The sequence below is a fragment of the Schistocerca gregaria genome, chromosome 1 (assembly GCF_023897955.1).
Source record: "Schistocerca gregaria isolate iqSchGreg1 chromosome 1, iqSchGreg1.2, whole genome shotgun sequence".
NCBI classification, from domain to species: domain Eukaryota; kingdom Metazoa; phylum Arthropoda; class Insecta; order Orthoptera; family Acrididae; genus Schistocerca; species Schistocerca gregaria.
Window position 1 is genome coordinate 859,637,213 of NC_064920.1, and position 26,242 is coordinate 859,663,454.

General features: G+C 39.1%; 1 protein-coding gene across 6 annotated transcripts in view; it reads left to right on the plus strand.

Moving 5' to 3' along the window:
• Positions 1-26,242, plus strand: part of LOC126272806 (nucleosome-remodeling factor subunit NURF301) — a 282,822-nt gene that overhangs the window by 229,792 nt on the left and 26,788 nt on the right. For 4 of the 6 annotated variants that reach the window (XM_049976036.1, XM_049976004.1, XM_049976021.1 and 1 more), the window contains 4 exons: positions 6,241-6,580; positions 8,818-9,029; positions 11,919-12,156; positions 25,241-25,514. In XM_049976036.1, the coding sequence (XP_049831993.1) occupies positions 6,241-6,580; positions 8,818-9,029; positions 11,919-12,156; positions 25,241-25,514 (1,064 nt within the window). The remainder of the gene's footprint in view (positions 1-6,240; positions 6,581-8,817; positions 9,030-11,918; positions 12,157-25,240; positions 25,515-26,242) is intronic. The other 2 variants (XM_049976012.1, XM_049976029.1) reach the window with 1 other exon arrangement.

The following is a 26,242-nucleotide window of genomic DNA, read 5'->3' on the forward strand; positions in this document are numbered from 1 at the left end:
TAGAAAGAAAGAATATTGTAATGTAATAACAGTCACAAAATGCCAACTGCTCATATAATGTAAAAGCATTGTTCTTCAAAGTATGAGAGTATATGGATTTTAGTTCATGTTGCAGTTCCCAAAAAGACGTGCAGTAGCTGCATCACATCTAATCTAATGTTGCAGGTTTCAGCAATGTGCTGGTGGCATTGAACTGATTACTGATGAGTTTTCATGCGATTTATTATAACTTCAAATAGTTGAATCAGGGCTTGGAACAGTTAAGCCCACAGTACACGATGCACCAGTGTCCGAAGCATGCATATCTGTAACTGCAGGCTGGTTCACGTTGACCTATTACACCATCCACACAGGATATACCGGGCGCATGTGCACAGTAGACAGTGATAATGCGCAAAACGCATACAGAAAAGTCTGATCTCTTGTAAAGTCTTTCATTCTACCACACGAAACACAAGGGGGACTGTGTGGCATATTGGAATGTCATCCGTTGGAATTACTTATGTGACTCAATGTTCCTATTTCATAAGAAATTTTTTTAATCATTATTTGTTAAGTAATTGTTATTCTCGTATGCAGGTTACTACTGTTCTGAAGTACAGACTCGACAGTTAGTTTCATATAATGACACTTGGTTACACAGATATATGTATTTATACAGCATTTTGCACATGGAAGACCCACTTGATTTGGCGCTATTGCCCTGACAGTGACAGTAAATCTTCGGATTAGGGCAGAATGACAAAGAAAACAAAAAGCCAGATGTTGTTAAGTTCAATCGTGGCTGAAAAGAAGGGACAAAGGCAGGGGGACTATATTTACTGCTTGTGAAAGAACTGAGGCTCGAAGATCCACATGAATTTCAGAGCTTCGTGAGGACATGGACGTGGCCAATTTCGAGAAGCTGCTGTCTGTGGTGGTGGTGGTTGTTGTTGTTGTTGTTGTCTTCAGTCCTGGGACTGGTTTGATGCAGCTCTCCATGCTACTCTATCCTGTGCAAGCTGCTTCATCTCCCAGTATCTACTGCAACCTACATCCTTCTGAATCTGCTTAGTGTATTCATGTCTTGGTCTCCCTCTAGGATTTTTACCCTCCACACTGCCCTCCAACACTAAATTGGTGATCCCTTGATGCCTCAGAACATGTCCTACCAACCGATCCCTTCTTCTGGTCAAGTTGTGCCACAAACTTCTCTTCTCCCCAATCCTATTCAATACCTCCTCATTAGTTATGTGATCTACCCATCTAATCTTCAGCATTCTTCTGTAGCACCACATTTCGAAAGCTTCTATTCTCTTCTTGTCCAAACTAGTTATCGTCCATGTTTCACTTCCATACATGTCTACACTCCATACAAATACTTTCAGAAAAGACTTCCTGACACTTAAATCTATACTCGATGTTAACAAATTTCTCTTCTTCAGGAACGCTTTCCTTGCCATTGCCAGTCTACATTTTATGTCTTCTCTACTTCGACCATCATCAATTATTTTGCTCCCCAAATAGCAAAACTCCTTTACTACTTTAAGTGTCTCATTTCCTAATCTAATTCCCTCCTCATTTGACTACATTCCATTATCCTCGTTTTGCTTTTGTTGATGCTGTCTGTGGTAGAAGATGGAATTATTATGTGTGACACAGTCATGAGGAAGGCTGTCTCACATTCTAGAAAGTAAGAATTAAATCATATGTTTATACATTTTGTGATCATACCAGCCTAGATCACGAATAAAATACCTGTAAATGCCCTGTTACACTGCAGGCTGGTTGTAACATTACGTTTCTTTGTTACGGGAGAATCTTCTAAGAGTCTGGTTTTTAACCACAGAATAGTACTGCCCACCATTTCAAAAAACTCATTGTGGATTTATGCACTGCAATTTGCAACACTTTAAAGGGCCAATACTTAAAAGTGCACTTATTTTTCCAAGTTTGGAATATTTAAAAAAAAAAAAAAAAAAAAAAAAAAAGTTGTTGTGACTTACCAAACAAAAGCGCTGGCAGGGAGAGGGTAAGGAGTCATTCCAATCCTGGGAGCGGAAAGACTTACCTTAAGGGGAAAAGAGGACAGGTATACATTCGCGCACACACACACATATCCATCCGCACATACACAGACACAAGCAGACTTTTGTAAAGGCAAGGAGTTTCGGCAGAGATGTCAGTCGAGGCGGAAGTACAAAGGCAAAGATGTTGTTGAAAGACAGGTGAGGTATGAGTGGCGGCAACTTGAAATTAGCGCAGGTTGAGGCCTGGCGGATAACGGGAAGAGAGGATATACTGAAGGGCAAGTTCCCATCTCCGGAGTTCTGACAGGTTTGTATCCAGATAACCCGGATGGTGTAACACTGTGCCAAGATGTGTTGGCCGTGCACCAAGGCATGTTTATCCACAGGATGATCCTCATTACCAACAAACACTGTCTGCCTGTGTTCATTCATAATGGACAGTTTGTTGCTGGTCATTCCCACATAGAAAGCTTCACAGTGTAGGCAGGTCAGTTGGTAAATCACGTGGGTGCTTTCACACGTGGCTCTGCCTTTGATCGTGTACACCTTCCGGGTTACAGGACTGGAGTAGGTGGTGGTGGGAGGGTGCATGGGACAGGTTTTACACTGGGGGCTGTTACAAGGGTAGGAGCCAGAGGGTAGGGAAGGTGATTTGGGGATTTCATAGGGATGAACTAAGAGGTTACGAAGGTTAGGTGGACGGTGGAAAGACACTCTTGGTGGAGTGGGGAGGATTTCGTGAAGGATGGATCTCATTTCAGGGCAGGATTTGAGGAAGTCGTATCCCTGCTGGAGAGCCACATTCAGAATCTGATCCAGTCCTGGAAAGTATCCTGTCACAAGTGGGGCACTTTTGTTGTTCTTCTGTGGGAGGTTCTGGGTTTGAGGTGATGAGGAAGTGGCTCTGGTTATTTGCTTCTGTACCAGGTCAGGAGGGTAGTTGCGGGATGCGAAAGCTGTTTTCAGGTTGTTGGTGTAATGGTTCAGGGATTCCGGTCTGGATCAGATTCCTTTGCCACGAAGACCTAAGCTGCAGGGAAGGGACCGTTTGATGTGGAATGGGTGGCAGCTGTCATAATGGAGGTACTGTTGCGGAGGTCAACGTCAAGGAAAGTGGCATGGGATTTGGAGTAGGGCCAGGTGAATCTGATGGAACCAAAGGAGCTGAGGTTGGAGAGGAAATTCTGGAGTTCTTCTTCACTGTGAGTCCAGATCATGAAGATGTCATCAATAAATCTGTACCAAACTTTGGGTTGGCAGGCCTGCGTAACCAAGAAGGCTTCCTCTAAGCGACCCATGAATAGGTTGGCGTACGAGGGGGCCATCCTGGTACCCATGGCTGTTCCCTTTTATTGTTGGTATGTCTGACCTTCAAAGGTGAAGAAGTTGTGGGTCAGGATGAAGCTGGCTAAGATAATGAGAAAAGAGGTTTTAGGTAGGGTGGCGGGTGATTGGCGTGAAAGGAAGTGCTCCATCGCAGCGAGGCCCTGGACGTGCGGAATATTTGTGTATAAGGAAGTGGCATCAATGGTTTTTGTAAACTAAGGCATTATGATACAAATCGAGAATCACCATGTAAAGTTATATACTTATTACTCGGAAAAAATGATTGCCGACGTACCTTACGATACAGCCAGTTGTACATACACCTTTCCACATTTTATGCCTGAAGTAAGACGCTTAACGCTTCTTTGCTCCATCTCATTTCTAGAATATGAAGCAATCAATAGAAAAAATGCTTTCACAAACAGCTGGTATAAAGGGAGTCCACTGCCAAAGAAAGGTTTTTTCTGCATTTATGAAACTTCTTACTGAAAAAAATTCCCAATACGAAAATCTGAAATTAGCCAGTAGGCGCCTAACAATGAGCAAATAACAAGCAGAAAGCACTGTGGTATCCCCTTCTGCACTTGTTTGAGTAATCGCTGCCTACTGTGCATGTACGGATTGATGGGAGTTCAGAACTGCTCTCTATTCTGGCGTGTGGATAATGTGTCTGCTAATTTTCGTAATTTCACCTGTATTACCGTTAGATGGCTGTCCTGCTACACCGGTACCATTTGCGGCTGATCGTTGTGTAATACCCGCTTCATAGTTGAATTTGAAGTTGCTTCTTTTGAATGGGGATTTTGATTATTTGACCAGTTCAGACTCTGAATAAATTTTGTTGAAGGTGCGTCAGTTCATGTGATAAGCAACAGCCACTACTGGGGGGGTGGGACACATTTTTTGTTTAAAGAATAATGTACAATGTTGCCCATTGTACTCTTGAACACATTCAGCGGTTTCTTGACATTAGTTAATTAGCCCTTTGAAGATTTTACATGAGTGTATTTGTAGTCAGTTGGTGCCACACTTTTGACAGTTATCAGCAAGTCAAATTCAATATAAATTGTCCAGGCTGCTGCTGAAATTTTATTACACCAGTTTGATCAAGGAATGAATAAACATTCCAGTCTTTTCAGAAGATAGTAACAAAAGGAAAAGGAAATGAAAATGAGCATGAGGTAATGTTGCTTTCTTTATTACAAGCAATGGAAAAAGTGCTGCAAAGAAATTAGGACAATAACCAGAGAATGGCACCTTAATTTGCCAGCTTGAGACTTGGTTTCACTTGTGAAAATGCAACTGCTCCTCCCCTCTCCCTCTCCCTCTCTCTCTCTCTCTCACACACACACACACACACACACACACACACACACATTTCTGACAACTTTGATAGCTGGCATATCATGGTGCATTTACTAAGTGGACTTATAAAGATGCTTGAAGCAGAATACTTTGACATATAAAAGAATTTCGCAAGGAAGTAGGAATTTGTATTACATTCTCAAAATGTTCACTATGGCCTAATCATTCTAATTCTCTCTCTTCTTGTTCAAAAATCATTATTGTTACCATTATTTACACTTTTAGATACCTATACTGTGGAGTATTTTCCCCATTCTGTCAATTATGCTTTTATTTCACTTGGGCTTTCTTTTCTTCTTTACCTGTTCGCTGAGTCCCTCCCTTTTTTCAACATAGTCCCTTGGGTGACCACACTGTCTAACTCTTCTGTTGTCACGTGTGCTGTTTTTGTAGTGGTACATTCGTGAACAATGTTATATGGCATTCGCTCTTTTATTGTAGCACTTCTTGTGATCTTTCTCTACTCACTTAAATGTTTTGTCCTTTCTTAGTAATTATCATATCCCTTCGTAGACTCAGTCCTCTTCAGATCTTCACCAGCTGAAACTCGTGCAGGATTCAAGGAGTGCAATGAATTTGAGAATTGATGAGATCTTGAATTCCACTCTTCTCCAGTTTCAGATTTTTGTTACACCAATTCTTTGAACTACTACAGTATGTAGTGCAGTAGCATAGTGAGCACTCTGAACTCATGTCTGGGACAAATGGATTTCAGATCTACACTAGAGACTTCTGTGGTTTTTCTAAAGTCAGTTTAGATTAATGCAGATGGTTCCTACAACACATTTCCTGCCTTACCCTTGTTCAATTTAAGCTTATATTCCATCTCCAATGGCATTACTATCGATGAGATATTAAACTCCAACATTTCCTTTCCTTCTCTCTTTCCTCCCTTATTTTTGTAATACTTATTTTCCTTACCTTTTGTATTTTTGAAGGTACATGAGAATTTGTTGAGGAATGTTGGCCATTGCCTCATTTTGTGTCAGTTCAGTACCTACATGATTTCCTTAAGTTGAGTACCTTCCAGCTGGTCCCGTACAGAATCCGATTGATCTTTACTATTTGGAAGTTACCATAGCTTGTAATACTATTGTAAAAGAGATGTTTTGGAAAAGAAAGATTTGCAATTTCTTAACTTAATAAATCATATTTGCTTTAAATGATGAATAGAAACATTAAATTTAAGAGCAAATTCACATTTCAAAATGAAAGGGGAGGAAGTAAATTTGCATGAAAAGAGATACAGTCTGGGGGGGGAAAAAAAACCATTGCAAAAGGTTTAATGTGACAGTTGTGTAAATACATACTTACTCAAAAGCTTCTTCCAACCTGTATTTTAAGAGTCCTAGTGATTTCTCACTTGCAAAGTTCTCTTCCAGTAATTGAAATTTTAATAATGGTATCTGATTTTCATAATTTGTTGAATGTAACTTCTAGTTTAGATTCTAAATGGTCTGAAAGGGTATAGATGCAATAACAACATTAACGTGCTTCTGAAAAAGTATTTGTCTGATAGTTGCTTATTGAAAATTGACAGACTGTAGTACAGCAAGTTGCTGTGCCCCAGACTGCAGCCGTGGATGATGGGGCATCCAAGAAGTTACCTTCACCAGCTACACCACAGAATCAAGTCACGGGTGTCCAGCCAGTGCAGCAGAAAGCTGTTGCAGCAGCACCAGGGGATGGTGATGTAAGCTCTGGAGATCCAGCATCACAAATAGCACATCCGCCAGGTACCATAGTAAAGTGTGTGACAGCGCAAGTCATTCAGACACAACAGGGCCCACGAATAGTACTTCAAGGATTACAAGGTGCTGAGTTTACACCACAACAACTGGCTGTAGTTCAGCAGCAGGTCAAGCAGCAGCTATTGAAAGGTAAGAAAATGACCTAGTTTCATATGCTTTTTACACATTTTGTAAAGCGTACAGTACTTACTTTGTCTCCCTACTCCTCACTGATTTAAAATGCAGTCATCATTTGACTGAATGTATTTACCATAATGATTCTTGTTTTATAAATAATAATAACAATGATAATAATTTATATTGCCTCCAGTGGAAGTCATTACTTGTTGTATTCATATGTGGTATCCTGAACTTTATAGGCTCTCACAATTTTGCACAGACTTACTCCAGAGGCACTCACACTTTGTCTGCAGCTAACATGTGGATTATGAGCAAAAACGAATTTGCCCTGCTCATTGCATACTTGCTCCTTTCCCCTGCATAGTATTCCAATGCCCTTGCTGTAACCCCCCCCACCCCCACCCCTTACCGTCTTTTTTTTCCCATATCTACTGTACTGATTCTGTTAGTCACCATGTGTTTCGGATACCTTTGTGCGAACAATCAAATGTTTTCTTTGCATCCTTTCTGCATTCTCCATAAAGAAGTAGTATGTCTTTCTCTTGGTTTGTGAGAGTCATTATGTTTTCATGCTAACCATCTTTCAATACACATAACAGCACAGAAAGAAGGGAAAGCTACATTTCCTTTGTGGCTCTTTTATACCAGTATTGTGGTTGTGTGACATTTGTTTCCTCCTTACCTGACATGGCATATTTCCATATTTGAATGTGAAATAAGCTTCCATATGGGATGGAGATTTGTTTTGTGTTCAGAGCAAATGCCTCCTGGGTTCTGAATATTGTGATTTCTCAGAGACTGCTAGCCATGTTTTGAGAAGCAAAGTGTCATTTAATTTCTCTTTGTTGCAATTGCTGTGCTGGCAGCAGAACTTGATGTGGTTCAGTTTTATGGATTGAGGTAAATACTGACATCATTGTAATTGGTATGGCTGTGAGGGAGTGTGCATCATTTTGTGACGACTTTTTCACAGGTAATTTGGGTGATGGCAAAGTTGCTGTTTTTTGGCTTTTGGGCAGTTTGAGAGGTGTTTGAGGTGGGAGGCTTGGTGGTGGTGGTGGTGGTGGTGGTGGTGGTGGTGGTGGTGGTGTGTGTGTGTGTGTGTGTGTGTGTGTGTGTTTATGCAATCACGCGCACACACATGCGTTCATTTTCTGCTGGCATGTTCCATATCATAAATATGATTTATAAATGTGTAACAAACTAGCTAACTAATTAACTGCATCAGACAACTGTACTCTCACAATATCATCTTCAGATGTTATTCTCAGCTACATGCCAGTCATAAAGATGTCACTTGCTTGTTGTTTTTACAATAGCTCCACTTTCTTTTTTTCCTATCCTTTATTTATAAAAGATTTGCTCAATCTGTCAAATATATATGTTGTATTTAGTACTCGTGTTCTATGATGGGCCTGCCACATTTTAGTCTAAAATCTGTAATTCATAAATGATGAACAGAGGCTTCTGTCATATGGTCATTTCATATTCTTTTAACATTTTGTTTTTTAATGTTTGTCACCCATCATTGTGAACTCTTTAAAGTCTGGCATTAAAAAGATGTATTGTGAACAGTAATCTACTGGGGATTGTGTATTTACATGGAAAGAATTTCAAAGTGCTAAAATGTTGTTGTTGTTTTTTTCTAAAGTACCATCCACATTGTGTTGTTACTCAACTGAAAGGCAAAGAATATAGTGAAAAGCGGTGAGCTATACAAATGTCTGTAGTTGCAAAAAACAGGGCTCTGATTTATATTTTATATGTTTATTGCACTTTTCCCTTCTGTATTATATCCTTTCTTCATGTCAGTCATCAGTTGACTTTAATTTTTAGTTTTACATTTATGTTTTTTCTGTACTTCCTTTGTCGTATTATGTTATTACTTATTTCTCATGGTTCCACACACCTACAAAATCTTCAAACAGTACCAGTACTCATCTTACCAAAATCCTATGGAGTTAAAATTTTCTCAGCCTTCACTTCCTTTAGGCAGCCACGAAACTAGTCATTAAATAAGAACATGATGTATTGTTTGACACACATTACATTTCTTTACCTAGTTAGATAAAATCAGTTGCACATATTATCAGGCCATTTGTATCGAGCCATGTTTGGGGCACACTGCATTGAGTTCTCTCCTGTTTGTCCTGTATGTGCTGCCTAAGTCTTACTAGCAACCTCTTTCTGCAAGAATTTTATGGTTCTTAAAAAATTAATTAGCATGTCTATTTTCTACTTTTCAGCACAAGCTACAACTGGGAAACAAGGTGTCTTGGGTCCCACAAAAATCTACCTGGCAGTACAAGCATCTCCGTCTGCAACTGCAACACAGCAGCAACAGCTACAACAGCAGCAGGAACATCAAGAAATAGTCACCAAAACATCTGCTGTGTCTCCAAAGAAATCACCTCCAAAAGTAGTTGTACAACAAGTTAAACAACCAGAACTGTCTCAGGTAATTGGTGATTGAAATTTCAGAGATTTTCTCATTTGGACTTGATGAACATATAGAATGACCTTACATATCATTTTTAGAAAAGGACCAAATTATTATATCCCTCTTCCACCATCTCCTCCTCCTCCTACGTACCTTTTCTCAATTTGTTCTACTTAAATCGCTCACCACAAAACTGTAGATTAGCAGAATGAAACACAGTGTAATAGTCACACATGTTCCTCATATTTAGAATGACAATTTAGTAGGAAACGCCAAATTGGTTTTCTCTGTGTTCTTCGGTTAAACATCTTTATGAAGTTGTATCCTGGATCATTAGTGTAAAATGACTTGTATGTCATAATTTACATGTATGAGATGCACTTGACTTTCAGTCAAAGTAGATTGGTAGAGCATGGTTCATTGAAACTATGCTCAGTACAGCAGAAGAAGATTCCTGACAGCTAGCAGTACTGTTGACAGCTTTCAAACGTGAAGTGCGAAAGGCTGGCAGAATATGGACTAAAAGTCATAGCTGCTTAACACTGCTGCAAATCAGTGAAGTTGCAAATTAAATGTAAACAATATCATGATACTGTCATTTGTCATGGAATATGCACAGAGTAGCCATGCCAAGCACTTAAACACTCAATTATCTCTTGCCATGTGGAGTGGAATGTCTTCAACAATGTGGAATCTATGAACACACTACTCTTGGCTAGAAATGTACTTGTAAAGAGTAGTTGTATACAAACAACAATTCTCATTGTTTTGGCAATATAAAATTTGAAGTGTTTGAAAGAAACAAATTTGACAGAAGTGTGATCCTGACCAGGGTCTTAAACAACTTGCTTCTACCTTTACAACTGGATACACTGTACACAGTCTGGGGGAGGGGAGGGGAGGGGATGGAATTAGTAGTAGTAGTAGTAGTAGTAGTAGTAGTAGTAGTAGTTGGTGGTGGTGGTGGTGGTGGTGGTGGTGAAGCAATCAAATGACATCATTTGATGTTAGTGTAACTTCCTACATCTGCATACAATCAGTGGGTATATAAACTATCAAGAGTTGCAATTCTCTGTTACAAGCGAAATATCCACCAGAATGCATAGTGTTGTTCATGTTTAGTGTTGCTACCACACTTAGCAGGATACATAAGGAGCACAAGCAGCATCAGATGAGTGATCACTGTGGAGGGGACAGATGTGCTGTGTACTTGTCAGACAGCATCATCAGCACCTAACAGTTTGAAAGGGGCCTTTTTGAGAGTCACTATTTGACTGGGTGCTCGGTTTCTGCAGTATCCAGATTTCTGGGACCTTTGGATGGACAGTGGCCTGATTTTGGACAGCACGAATATGTGAGTGCAGTCATACTTGTCATCAAGGCTCAAGTCAACTATGTCTGACTGTCATGGAGGGAGGATTTCTGTGTTGTGCACCAACCACATCATGACATCTTCACATCTGCACCTGTCATCTGAGAGAAAGTAATGGACTGGCTGCAACATTCTGTGTTATCATGCACTGTTGGCTAGAAACTAGCTGCAGTGTGAAAAGTGAATTACCATCCCATGCATAGTCTGCCATTAATATCACAAGACAAATGGTTGTGTTTGGAGTGGTGCCTTGACCAGGAAGCATAGATTATTGAAGAATGGCTTCGCATTGTATTCAGAAGTGAACTATCATTCTACTGATTATGATTTCAGGTCACAGCTGGTAGTGATTGAAGGAACTCTTATGACACAATGGTACATCATTGGCATCCTCCATTCTCAAATTGTACCTTAAATGGGGCAGTATCATGGTACCATTTTTCAACTGGGCAATGGCCATACACGCATGGCACATGTCTCTGTGAACTGTCTGCTTAACGTTGAGGTGCTCCTGTAAGCAGGAAGATCCCCAGTTGTGTCCTTGCTAAAACATGTGTGGGGACAGCTCAGACGTCAGCTCCGTCACAGTGCCATTATCCAGAATAGTCCGGACCAGTTCCAGCAGTTGGTCCAGTTTGCGTCGAGAGGATACAATGACTTTGTGACACTGTTCCCAACTGAGTCAATGCATGCATCCAGGCCAGCAGGCCTCATACTGATATGGTGGCTGATACTACCAAGCTCTTTGTACATTTGACTCAATTTTGTAATCGCTGAAACAACCGATGACAGTTAATTTCCTTTCCTCCTACCCTTCTGGATATTCACTCTTTTTTTGTCAGGTGGTGAATATAAACTGAACGGCTGTAGGTCAGTGATTGTTTCCAAACATTTGATCACTAAGAATTTGTCAACAACATGACAATATTGCAAAGAGTGGGCAACCAGTGATTGTTTCCAAATCTCGGGTCACCATGAAGAATTTGTCAGCAGCATGAAAACACTGCAAAGAGTAGGCAACACACTCCATCAGTGGTTGGAAAAGAGAAACATAGTCTACTGATTCATATCTCATCATTATTCCACAAATATATCAGGTTTATAGATGATGAGCATGCTACTCAAAAAAGTGTGGATTGTCAGCTTCATACAGTTAATAATGGATATGGATTTGTGATAATATGGCACATATTTCCAGGTACTGCTTTATTCATATTGTTACACATCAAGGATGACACGGGGCAAGAATGACATGGAAAATTTAGGTTATGAAGCACTTCCTGCAGTTCAAGTTTCAATACATAATAAGTATGATTTCTTGCTTCTTCTTTCTTTATGTGTGAAACATGTATTTCATTGGCTGCAACAACTATCAGTAATCGAGAGAGAGAGAGAGAGAGAGAGAGAGAGAGTTTGATTAAATAAATTGCTGCCAGAAGTACATAGTTGTTTGAATATATATCTTTTTATCGTAATACCCACTGTAATGTAAATTACATCAATAGACTATGGCGAAATCAAATTCTTCCCTACAGATCTCTGGGGCAGGAGAAGAACAGTATGAGACCACTGAGGAAGATAGCCAGATATCTGAAGAAACAGTGAATGGAATACAGCAGCAGCAAGAGGACCATCAGCAGGAGTTCGTCGCAGATGCTCAGCAAGCTGGAGACCTCCCGGCAGGTGGCGGCACAACAGGAGCCAGCATAGGTGCGAACACGCAGGCCACGTCTCCCAACAAGTTCATCTTAACATCAGACTACATTCAGCAGAGTGAGTGGGGTGCCAGTGCTGAATGCAATCCAACAAATTTGTACACTTGATTCCAGAACACTCAGTTGCCTTTGCATTACCCTTTTTTCCAAATTATTATCTTTACAAGATATTCCTGCTCGTGTATTCTCTGGAAGCTAGCGAGTTGGAAAAAACAGATTAACATCTGTGTTTTGCGGGTGCAAAGGGGCACGTTGGAATGAAGCAAAATATTTTAGTATGGTGGTGGAGGGGGTTTTCTAAAATGGAATAGAAACTTCAGTTTTAGTAGTGTAAAAATGTAGGAGAAATCATAGATTGGAAGGGTATTACTCACTGAAATGTTATCCCAGAAAATTGAAAAGAATGATTAATTTTTTGTGTAAAGTCGTTTGTTGAAGAGAATTCCTACATGTAGAAGGATCATAATATCATTTTCTCCCACACTTTTTCTGAAAGTATGAATAGTTAAATATTATACATTCATTAGCAAAAATCCACTAGATCATGAAAATATTTTTCTTCAATGGCACGTATTGTCAGGTTGAGTGTAGTATTTGATTTTGTAAGTAATATGCAGTTGATTGTCAGGTCTCATAATTTAATGGTAGAGGATTGCAATCTGTATTTGCATTGGCAATGTAATAATTTTTGCAGTTAACCAGCCCAATGCTGGATAGGGGGTGGGGATTAGGAAAAAAAATCCAGTTGCTACTGTGATAGCCATATAATTCATATGCTTAATGGAGCATTATTTCATGTGATGGTCTTGTTACTTTAGCTGTAATATCGTTAAAAGAAATGTGCTTTAGGAATTTGTAATAACAGCTGAAGCATTTTGAGTCAGATAGGCAGCAGAGTAGATTAGCTTCTATCTACTTACGTTGTTGTCATTTTGTGTCTGGTTTTGGTAGTAAAGAAATGAGGCTGGACAGGCCTCAGCCTCCTCCCCCTTTTCCTCCTCTCCCATTTTCTATTTGAGTATCTGCTGTTGGTTTATATAGAATTTGTCCAGTATTATAGATGTCCAGGGAGTTAATATTTTGTAGAATATGACCTGCCTGCAACAATCTCCCATTTGCCATTTTAATATCTGCATATGACTTACTCTGGAATACTTCTGAATACTGGTTGTACTTGTTGGCAAATGTCAAGGGAATGTAGTGGCATACTACTACACTTAAGATAATAATAATATTTGTAGAAGAATGGAAAAACTGCCAACAGCCAACTTGAGGGAAGGTTAGTTTGGATTCCAGAGAAATCCAGGAACACAAGAGGCAATACTAACTGTACTACTTAGAAGTTAAACAGAAGGAAGACAAACCTACGTTTATAGAATTTATATATTTAAAGGAAGCTTGTGACACTCATTGAAATTCTAAAGGTAGCATGGATAAAATACAGGGGATGAAAAGTGATCTACAACTTTTCTGAAATTAGAGTGCAGTTATAAGAGTCAAAGGGCAGTGGCAGTACAGAAGAGAGTGAGATAGGGATGCAGCCTCTCCCTATGTTATTCAGCTCGTACATTGCACAAGCAGTGAATGAAACCGAGTAGAAATTTAGAAAGGAAATCAAAGTTCAAAAAGGTATAAAGGCTTTGAAGTCACCTCTCCCTGTCCCTGCTGGCCTTAATCTTTGCCATTCCCTGTTCTACACTAGCATATCCCCTTTCCTGCTTCCACTCCAACCCTAACATACTTTGACCTCACTAGCACACCCGTGAAGTCTTTCCTCTTCTCTACTGCTCTCCATTTTGCCCTGCCCCTTCCGAACATAACCTACGATGCTGCACCTAGAAACCCTCTCTCATTCCCCACTACCATGTTCCTGCGTACTTCCAAGGGCAGCAGCAGTAGCATCTTCCCCCACCCCTATGCTGCCATCTCTCTCTTTTTCCAATCCCTGCCACTTCTGTATCCTTACTACCGACCCCAACAAAGATTGCTGCTCAACTCGGATGCAGTCACCAGTCACAGTCGAACATCATTTAGGTGTGTGTGTGTGTGTGTGTGTGTGTGTGTGTGTGTGTGTGTGTGTGTGTGAGAGAGAGAGAGAGAGAGAGAGAGGGGGGGGAGGGAGGTAGGGGGGGGGGGGGGTGTTGGGGGTTGTCTACATCTTGTGAAGGGCTTGGTCTCAAAGCTGAATAATATTGAATAATATATATAGCATGAACCATGGACCTTGCCATTGGTGGGGAGGCTTGCGTGCCTCAGCGATACAGATAGCCGTACCGTAGGTGCAACCACAACGGAGGGGTATCTGTTGAGAGGCCAGACAAACGTGTGGTTCCTAAAGAGGGGCAGCAGCCGTTTCAGTAGTTGCAAGGGCAACAGCCTGGGTGATTGACTGATCTGCCCTTGTAACAATAACCAAAACGGTCTGGCTGTGCTGGTACTGTGAATGGCTGAAAGCAAGGAGAAACTACAGCCGTAATTTTTTCCCGAGGGCATACAGCTTTTCTGTATGATTAACTGATGATGGCGTCCTCCTGGGTAAAATATTCTGGAGCTAAAATAGTCCCCCATTCGGATCTCCGGGTGGGGACTTCTCAAGAGGATGTCATTATCAGGAGAAAGAAAACTGGTGTTCTACGGATCGGAGCGTGGAATGTCAGATTCCTTAATCGGGCAGGTAGGTTAGAAAATTTAAAAAGGGAAATGGATAGGTTAAAGTTAGATATAGTGGGAATTAGTGAAGTTCGGTGGCAGGAGGAACAAGACTTCTGGTCAGGTGACTACAGGGTTGTAAACACAAAATCAAATAGGGGTAATGCAGGAGTAGCTTTAATAATGAATAGGAAAATAGGAATGTGGGTAAGCTACTACAAATAGCATAGTGAACACATTATTGTGGCCAAGATAGATACGAAGCCCACACCTACTACAGTAGTACAAGTTTATATGCCAACTAGCTCTGCAGATGACGAAGAAATTGAAGAAATGTACGATGAAGTAAAAGAAATTATTCAGATAGTGAAGGATGATGAAAATTTAATAGTCATGGGTGACTGGAATTCGCTAGTAGGAAAAGGGAGAAGGAAACGTAGTAGGTGAATATGGATTGGGGCTAAGAAATGTGCACACAGCACAACTTAATCATAGCTAACACTTGGTTCAAGAATCATAAAAGAAAGCTGTATACATGGAAGAAGCCTGGAGATACTGACAGGTTTCAGATAGATTATATAATGGTAAGACAGAGATTTAGGAACCAGGTTTTAAATTGTAAAACATTTCCAGGGGCAGATGTGGACTCTGACCACAATCTATTGGTTATGATCTGTAGTATAAAACTGAAGAAACTGCAAAAAGGTGGTAATTTAAGGAGATGGGACCTGGATAAACTGAAAGAACCAGAGGTTGTACAGAGTTTCAAGGAGAGCATAAGGGAACAATTGACAGGAATTGGGGAAAGAAATACAGTAGAAGAAGACTGGATAGCTTTGAGGGATGAAGTAGTGAAGGCAGCAGAGGATCAAGTAGGTAAAAAGATGAGAGCTAGTAGAAACCCTTGGGTAACAGAAGAAATATTGAATTTGATTGATGAAGGAAGAAAATATAAAAATGCAGTAAATGAAGCAGCCAGAAAGGAATACAAACGTCTCAAAAATGAGATCGACAGGAAGTGCAAAATGGCTAAGCAGGGGTGGCTAGAGGATGTAGTGGCTTATCTCACTAGGGGTAAGATAGATACTGCCTACAGGAAAATTAAAGAGACCTTTGGAGAAAAGAGAACCACTTGTATGAACATCAAGAGCTCAGATGGAAACCCAGTTCTAAGCAAAGAAGGGAAAGCAGAAAGGTGGAAGGAGTATATAGAGGGTCTATACAAGGGCGATGTACTTGAGGACAATATTATGGAAATGGAAGAGGATGTAGATGAAGATGAAATGGGAGATACGATAGTGCGTGAAGAGTTTGACTGAGCCCTGAAAGACCTGAGTCGAAACAAGGCCCCCGGAGTAGACAACATTCCATTGGAACTACTGACGGCCTTGGGAGACCCAGTCCTGACAAAACTCTACCATCTGGTGAGCAAGATGTATGAAACACGCGAAATGCCCTCAGACTTCAAGAAGAATGTAATAATTCCAATCCCAAAGAAAGCTGGTGTTGACAGATGTGAAAATTACCGAACTATCAGTTTAATAAGTCACAGCTGCAAAATACTAACGCGAATTCTTTACAGACGAATGGAAAAACTAGTAGGAGCCAACCTCGGGGAAGATCAGTTTGGATTCCGTAGAAATATTGGAACACGTGAGGCAATACTGTCCCTATGACTTATCTTAGAAGCTAGGTTAAGGAAAGGCAAACCTACGTTTCTAGCATTTGTAGACTTAGAGAAAGCTTTTGACAATGTTGACTGGAATACTGGCTTTCAAATTATGAAGGTGGCAGAGGTAAAATACAGGGAGCAAAGGGCTATTTACAATTTGTACAGAAACCAAATGGCAGTTATAAGAATTGAGGGACATGAAAGGGAAGCAGTGGTCGGGAAGGGAGTGAGACAGGGTTGTAGCGTCTCCCCGATGTTATTCAATCTGTATATTGAGCAAGCAGTAAAGGAAACAAAAGCAAAATTCGTAGTAGGTATTAAAATCCATGGAGAAGAAATAAAAACTTCGAGGTTCGCCGATGACATTGTAATTCTGTCAGAGACAGCAAAGGACTTGGAAGAGCAGTTGAATGGAATGGATAGGGTCTTGAAAGGAGGATATAAGATGAACATCAACAAACACAAAATGAGGATAATGGAATGTAGCCGAATTAACTCGGGTGATGCTGAGGAAATTAGATCAGGAAATGAGACACTTAAAGTAGTAAAGGAGTTTTGCTATTTGGGGAGCAAAATAACTGATGATGGTCGAAGTAGAGATGATATAAAACGTAGCCTGGCAATGGCAAGGAAAGCGTTTCTGAAGAAGAGAAATTTGTTAATATTGAGTATAGATTTAAGTCTTAGGAAGTCATTTCTGAAAGTATTTGTATGGAGTGTAGCCATGTATGGAAGTGAAACGTGGGCGATAAATAGTTTGGACAAGAAGAGAATAGAAGCTTTCGAAATGTGGTGCTACAGAAGAATCCTGAAGATTAGATGGGTAGATCACATAACTAATGAGGAAGTGTTGAATAGGATTGGGGAGAAGAGAAGTTTGTGGCACAACTTGACCAGAAGAAGGGATCGGTTGGTAGGACATGTTCTGAGGCATCAAGGGATCACCAATTTAGTATTGGAGGGCAGCGTGGAGGGTAAAAATCGTAGAGGGAGACAGAGATGAATACACTAAGCAGATTCAGAAGGATGTAGGTTGCAGTAGGTACTGGGAGATGAAGAAGCTTGCACAGGATAGAGTAGAATGGAGAGCTGCATCAAACCAGTCTCTGGGCTGAAGACCAAAGACCACAACAACAACAATATCTACTGTTGGTTTACATAGAATTTGACCAGTAATATCCTCTTCTGAGAGAACAATACTTCGAATGAGTGTGGTTGACTATCAGATCCCTCAAAATTAGTGACATCTCATTGGGTGTATTGTATACTAATGGAGTATATGAGCATCAGCACTCTACCTCCTGACATAGTAGAACGTGATTCTTAAACATTTGAAATCTTTTGTATGAAAGTTACATTCATTGTTTGTGAAGCGCATATAGATTACGGGTGGGGTGCATCTTTTTTCTGGTACAAGAAGGTAACTCTATAGATTTATTTTATCAAGGAGAAGTTCTTAATAAATGTTGTAGGAAGGTTTTTGTAGAATCCAAATACTTTAGGATGAAAGGAGACTGCTCACAGAAAAGTAGGAGCATTGAGTTTTCAATAGGCATTTTGAAAAGATGGAAAACTTGCTGGCTTTCAGATTTATCCCTTGACGAGCTAGAAAGCCCACACTCACGCTATGCCCCTACATGGTGTGAGCACGCACCATGCAGTGGCATTATTTTGTTCTCAGTTTTGGTGTTATTTTTTTTCCAAATTTGGAGATATGTTTTTCCAATTTTGATGCCATTTTTAATGTCATATCATACAGGTAATCAGTTGTACAAGAAAAGAACTGTCATTTTAAGATTATAGATGAACCTCAGCCCTGGGGGGGGGATCCAATTTCAATGTTTCCTTTCACTTTCAGTTACAAATATTGGTAAATTGCTATTCTCATATTTAAAATATGTTTTATAGGGGAAAATGAGAAATTTCTCAGTATTTTGTAAAAGTCACTGATTTCATATTATTTCACAAAAAAACAGCAATTTCGCTTTTTTTATGTTATCGGTTTTACAAAATTTCCCTATCCCTACTTATGTGCTGTTGAAAAATACTACTTTTGGTCTCTGGATTGTGCAATTAAGAAAATTCATTATCTCTTTCCCTCTCTCTCTCTCTCTGCCCACAATATAATGACGATGTTGAAAAATTCCACCAATTTTAGGTAAAATAATCACACACACACACACACACACACACACACACACACACACACACACACACACACACACACACACACACTTCCTTCTGCTTATGTATCAAATCAGATCCTGGTCATTACCCCTTGGTTCTTCCTTTATTACCTGTAACGTGAGACTCAAGGATCTGTTTATCTTATGGCTGCCATCTTTCTCTTAAAAGCTTGTACCACATTTCTGAATTCCAATGGCCTCTCAGGGCAAAATAGCATGATAATTCTTGTCTGCAGTGAGAACCCATGTGTCTGAAAATTTTATTATGTGCTCAGTCTCACTCAGCGTGTGCTATGCCATGACCATTTTTCCACCTGTTCCAACCTGCTGTATCATTTATGTTTGATGATTCTGGTACAGACAGATCATACAGTCATTGTAACACAGACACCTCCAGATCCCTTTCGCCCATTGGTATTCTATTTTCTTGGCCACTTTTAAATATTCCTTAAACTGTGTTTGCACGGTATATGGCTGATCTGTCCATCACTCTGGGGATGATGTATGGCAGAATGGCTGCACCTAACATTTCTTCATCTGACTTGTCATTTTGCTGGGTGTTAGGACACACTTTCTTTAACTGACGGAGTACCCATTATCCCTCACTTTGAATGCATTCTGAGAAACAGTCAGTACTTTGCCAATTAAGTAAAAAGTGTCACAAAACCTTACACCTTGCAAAGTGACATACCAGAAGAAGAAATGCCAGGTAAGCACTTTCTGCCTTACCTCTGCCGGGTGATAGAGAGAATTGGCTGGATATTAATCAAACTCGACATAAAAACTATATATAAAACAACTAACAAGATGAGAGTGTGTCTCAGATCAGCAAGGGACAAAAGAGACATGCTCACAATGTCAGGGATGCACTACATACCCCATTCACGTAGAAAATTATTGAACAAGCCATCCATGAATACCAGGATCATGGAACATTAACGGTATTGCATGTTGGGACAGGTGAACAATTGGCCACACTGCATGAGACCAACCATGCAATAAAATTTGCTAACAGGGAGGTTCTTGCTGTGGAGAAGAATTAACCAACCTCAATTGTTCAGAGAGTCCATTGAAATTCAGGAACATTAAATAGTATTAGCACAAAAAAAGTAAATTAAATTGATGCTATATTCCCACACTGGAGTGAATAACTGTTGCAGGTAACAAGGTCAGAACCACATCAATAATGAGCAGGGAAAGGCCCTCAGACTTTGGCACGACAAATATATGTCATCTCCAGATGCAGTCTTCACTCCAGTCCACTACCTGAAATATAGGATGAATCTTTGATGACGTCAGCCATCTGTGCTGATGAAACATCAGAAAAAGTGTTTAACAGATGTTGGCCAAGATCCTGAGACAAAAGCCTACAGACACTACATCACTTAATCAACGAGCACATTTTGAAGTTACTCACACTTTGTCTACAATTTCATTGGGTTAGATCTACCTCTGACATCTGCCCCGTTGTTCGTCATTGACATCTTCCACCTTTGTATATTTTAGACACTCAGAAATACATGTTCTAGTCATGTTTCCCTATGTTTGTAAGCCCCCAACTTGAATTGTTCGCTGCAGTGCAGAATTTGAGGGCATAAGGCTGCCTATGATTCATTCTTGACACAAGCACATTATCATTAAACACACTTTCAGTTTGTGTGAAATCTGTGCATTTCAAAGGCTTGGAGGCCACAGGTTGGTCTTGTGTAGCTCATGTGACCAACCACATCTAATCCTGTCGTTAGAAACTGCCTTCCACCTCTTCCCACTGGGAAAAATGGCCTTTGAGACATACGAAGCATTTTGAGGGAAGAAGACCTCAAATTGATTTGATTCACTGAAAGGGACGAAGCTTTCAAAACCTTGATGACATTGGAACATACAATAAAAACTCGTGCTCCTTAATGTAAAATGCCCCTTGCTCAGGTTTTAAAAAACAAATTTGAAGTGTGTGTGATCTGTATCAACCTGTATTAGCTTATTGTGGAATTTTTTGTTGGTGTAATGTAAATTGTTAAATGCAGAATTGAAAAGTATAAAATGTTTTCAGTGTTTGTGACACATCAGATTTGAGTAGAAAAAGAAGCTTTTATCAACAGTTACTTTTTATTGATTGCTTGACTTCCTGATTGATTGACTGACTTTTCATATCAAATACAGCTCTCCTTTCTGTACAAGGCATTACCTCAAATTTCTACCCGAGTACCACAATTTTCTATCAAGATTAAAGAGTTGTTGTGCCTGGTAAATTACTGTATTTGTTGCAGAGCACCTCAAATAAGGCAGTTTATACAAACTGTGTCAGTGCACAGAGTGGAACACTAATCACCACAAAAATACTGAAATTTATGTCAGTATGCAACTGACAAAACTCAACCTTTCAAGTAGGCATAAAATTAAGTTTGACATAGTAATTTTGCCCTGTACATTCTGTTTAATCAAAGGGCCATTAAAATCAGAATGTGCAGCACCAGTTGAAATTGATACTGTTATTACACTATTGGCTGCATCGTCAAGTAGGTTCTTAATGCTGGTGGCTACGTAGACATACATAGAATTATTCATATTCTGAGGGAGGTCCCTCCACTGCAGATATTGATGTAATCATCATAGCCTGTATTATTATTTCTGTATTACAATTGCATACACATAGACATGACAGGCAGTTGATTCTGGTGATACATCAAAAGTACAAGTTGTTTTCTCAACATTTGACACCATAAGAAGGCTGAGAATGTGTTGTACAAGAATTTTGTCTTGCAAAAGTTTATTCACAAATCTTTGTCTCACTTAGATCATGTAAACCTTGTAGCTGTATACACTGCAGGCTGTCAGGATTGATATCCAGTTGTTTGCCTAGACCATGCAAATTTGCATTTGTCTCATTGTTTCCCCCCATCTCTTTACTGACTTTGATATGCTAATACTGTGAAATGCATCCATTTCTGTATGTTATGTAACAAGCCATCTTTCAGAATATTTCCGTTTCATGTATTACATGCTATGCAGAGTCACATTCAGTAATTCTGCATATAACCAATATGTCATCTTGGTTTATTTGTTTATTTACATGTCAAGTTCCATAGGACGAAATTAAGGAGCAACACTCCAAGGTCACATAACGTGTCAGTACATGAAGTTACAAGATAAAAGTAATAGCAGATAAAAATAAATGTTTATGAACCCAAAAAAAGTCAGTCCATAAGTTCAAGTAAATGCAATCTACAATACAGTGAGAATCAGCTTAATTTTTTAAGAACTCCTCAACAGAATAGGAGGAGTGACCCACGAGGAAACTCTTCAGTTTTGATTTGAAAGTGTATGGATTACTGCTAAGATTTTTGAATTCGAGTGGTAGCTTATTGAAAATGGATGCAGCAGTATAGTGCACATCTTTTGGCACAAGAGTTAAAGAAGTCCGATCCAATTTGTGCCAAGTATTAACCAAGTGAAAGCTGCTTATTCTTGGGAACAAGCTAATATTGTTAACAAGAAATGACAATAAGGAATACATATATTGAGAGGCCAATGTCAAAATACCTAGACTTGTGAACAGGGGTTGACAAGAGGTTCGTGAACTTAGACCATTTATTGCCCGAATAGCCCATTTCTGAGCCAAAAATATACTTTTAGAAAGGGAAGAGTTCCCCCAAAATATAATACCATATGACATAATCGAATGATCACCCACTTCTGATACTGCTCGAATAGTAAAAATGGCAGTATTAAGTCTTTGAACAAGATCCTGAATGTGGGCTTTCCATGACTGCTTACTGGCTCTCTGAACACCTAGAAATTTTAACTGTTCAGTTTCACTAATCATATGCCTGTTCTATGAAATTAAAATGTCAGGTTTTGTTGAATTGTGTGTTAGAAACTGTAAAAACTGAGTCTTACTGTGATTTAGTGTTAGTTTATTTTCTACAAGCCATTAACTTAGGTCATGTACTGCACTATTTGAAACCGAGCCAATGTTGCACACAACATCCTTTACTACCAAGTTAGTGTCATCAGCAAACAGAAATATTTTAGAGTTACCCATAATACTAGAGGGCATATCATTTATTTAAGTAAGGACTGCCCCAACACTGATCCTTTGGGTGCACCCCCAGCACACTTGACAGTACCCCACTCAGACCCCGCATCACAGCTGTTACCAACATTGTGAATAATGATCTTTTGCTGCCTGTTGCTAAAGTAAGAGGTGAACCAATTGTGAACTACTCCCCATATTCCGTAATGGTCCAACTTCGGGGGCAATATTTTGTGATCAACACAATCAAATGCCTTAGTTGAATCAAAAAATATGACAACCGTTCGAAACCTTTATCTCATCCAGTATCTCACAGAGAAAAGAGAATATATCATATTCATTTGTCAAAGCCGAACTGTACATTTGATAGCAAATCGTGTGATATAAAATGATCAGGTATCCTTACATACCCGCCTTTTCAATAACTTTTGCAAACATTGATGGCATAGAAATAGGTATAAATTTATGTACATTATCCCTTTCTCCCTTTTTATAAAGTGGCTTTATTACTGAGTACTTTAATTGCTCAGGAAACTGAACATTTCTAAAGGAAAAATTACAGATATGGCTAAATACGGGGCTAACATGTGCAGCACAGTACTTTAATATTCTGTCAGACACTCCATCATAACCATGAGAGTCCTTAGTCCCCAGTGATTTAATTATTGACTCAATCTCCCCCTTATCTGTATCACAGAGGAGTATTTCAGACATCAATCACGGAAAGGCGTTTGGCAAGAAAGTTACATGATTTCCTGCAGAAACTAGATTTTTATTTAATTCACCAGCAGTGCTCGGAAAATGATTGTTAAATACTGTACATATATACATTTATCAGTAACAGAAACATTTTTACTGTGGACTGACTTTATATTGTCGACCTTTTCTGCTGACCAGACACTTCCTTCACAACTGACTATATGGTTTTAATTTTATCCTGTGAATTAGCTATTCTATTTTCATACCACAAACTCTTTGCCTTCCGAATAGCATTTTTAAGCACCTAACAATATTGTTTGTAATGGGCTACTGTAGCTTGATTGTAACTACTTCTAACATTTTGATATAGTACGCACTTTATTCTACAAGATATCCCTAACCCACTTGTAAGGCACCCAGGCTGCATATTACTGCTAGTACCCCATTTAGAACATTCTAATGGAAAGCAACTCTCAAAGAGCATGAGAAATGTGTTAAGGAAAGCATTGTACTTACCATCTATGTTATCAGCACTGTAAACATCCTGCCACTCTTGATCCTTGACAAGGTTTAAAAAACTCTCTATTGCTCATTGATTAACTTTCCTACATAGCTTGTAATTAAATATGACATTGGTTTGAATACAAAAGCCTTTTAGTGCTAAAATTTGTGCATCGTGGTCTGAAAGGCCATTCACACTTTTACTAACCGAATGCCCATCTAGCAGTGAAGAATGAATAAAAACATTCTCTTCTGTTCCCTTGCACCCTAGTTGGAAACAACACTGTCTGCATCAGATCATATTAATTTAGGAGACCTACCAACATCCTTTTTCTTGCACCATCATATACAAAATTAATATTCAAGTCACCACATATAAGTTAATATTGAAGTCACCACATATAAGTAATTTCTGGTATGACCTACAAAGTGAATATAGAACCCTCTCTAGCTTGAGCAGAAATGCTCTGAAGTCGGAATCAGGGGACCTTTAAACAACAACAATTAGTAGTTTAGTTTCACTAAATTCAACTGCCCCTGCACATCATTCAAATATCTGCTCAGTGCGGTGTCATGTCTACCGACTCAAATGGAATATTGTTTCTTACATACATAGCCACTCCCCTACTCCACAAGGAACTCCTTGAGCAACAGCCAGCTAATCTGTATCCTGGTAAAGGAAGCCTCTGAATTGTCAAATTATTTAAGTGGTGCTCTAATATACCAATAATTTCAGTCAGCATCTATCAGCAGTCCACTAACTTTATCTCTAATACCTCTTATATTTTGATGAAATATGCTAATTCCTTCTCTACTTGGAAACAATACATTCTTGGAAGGTGATCCCTTAGCTATAGGGACTTCCTTTAAGCGAGCATACTTTTCACCTGACTTCAGTCTCAAAAAGGAAGCAGCTCTTAACACCAACTATCGATATTCTCATTACTCTTCAGTTTGATTCCACGCAAAACTTTGCGATCTTAATTTTTCAAGCTGGTGTACTCTTCTGCATAGGCTACACATACTACTCAACATTTACAAATTGAAATTATGAATTCAAAATTTTCAAATTTCTTTCTTTTTCCATGCATACTTTCTTCCCTTTGTTTCACTTGCCCTTTTTTGTGGTCTCCTTTTTGCACTTTTTATTTTCTTTTTAATTCATTCTGTATTTAAAAAAACTTAGTTTATATGTATAAATTGAGTGTGTTTATTTGTTATATTGTTGTTTTTCATAGACATTGAAAAAAAAGAGAACCTTCTTTTTATTAATTCTTTTCCATTCATTATGAATGATGGTATTATAATTTATAATCTGTTGGAAACTGAAATTATTTCAGTCGTTCCATTTTATACTGTATTCTTCTTCCATTTTTTAATGGTAAAACCTTTAATTTTCTAGCAATAAAAACTGCACTGAAACAAGAAAACCTGAATCCAGACATAGAAGAGAAACTCTTGCAACTGCAGCGGTACCAGGAACGCCAAATGAAACATGACAAACCAACTGATACACCACCTGTGAATGTGATAAATAGTTCTGTAGCAAACAGAGTAAATTCAAAGAAAAGACCATTACCTTCTGTTGGGACAGTGTCAGCTGTTGAGGCTTCAGATGCCAAAGAAGAATGGGAGTCTCCCAAAAGGAAAGTGCCAAAGCTTGATAAGGAGTGCAAGTAAGCCTCAGTTCTTACTACAGGTTTTGAAATTAATTAAAGAGTTTAGTAATTGTAACACAAGACTCTTTGTCTAAAACAACATACACAAACTTATTCAGCAGATTCCAATAGAGTTTCCAGATAATACTGTTCGCTTTTGAAGCTATAGTGTTTGACTGACTGAGAATGCTAGAGGAAGTTAGCTAGTTTCAACAAAAATCCTTATTTTCCGCTTTTACTGTAGGGTTTATCTGTAGTACTATCTTAGAACACTGACTTTTCAAAAGGAGGCTTCTGCCTGACAACCAGACATCTAAATAGTGAATGATGTGCCTGTTACATCTACAATAACATAACTAAAAGATAGTGGTTTTTCAGAGTACCAGCCTGTTCTTGTAGTATGTGCAAATTGTCGAATTTATTGAAATAAATGAATGCTTTCTGCTATGCTATTTATAAGCTTGTTCCATTTTCTTTCACTGTGTTCATGTATTAAAATCTGGTGCTAGTTACACTCATGAATTGTGGTAGCAATGCCCCTCATCCATCAATCTGCCCCCTACTACTGTTCCATCAAGAAAGGTCATATTCCTACAGATCATTATTTTCTGTTGTTGAAGAATAGCAGTTCGGTTTTGAGTATAATTCATTATGAGTACTGTTTAATAATATGTCTCAGAGAACAGTATCTTTATTAGTAACTTCGTAATAAATGACTTTATTGTGCTTTGTTATTTAATTTACGT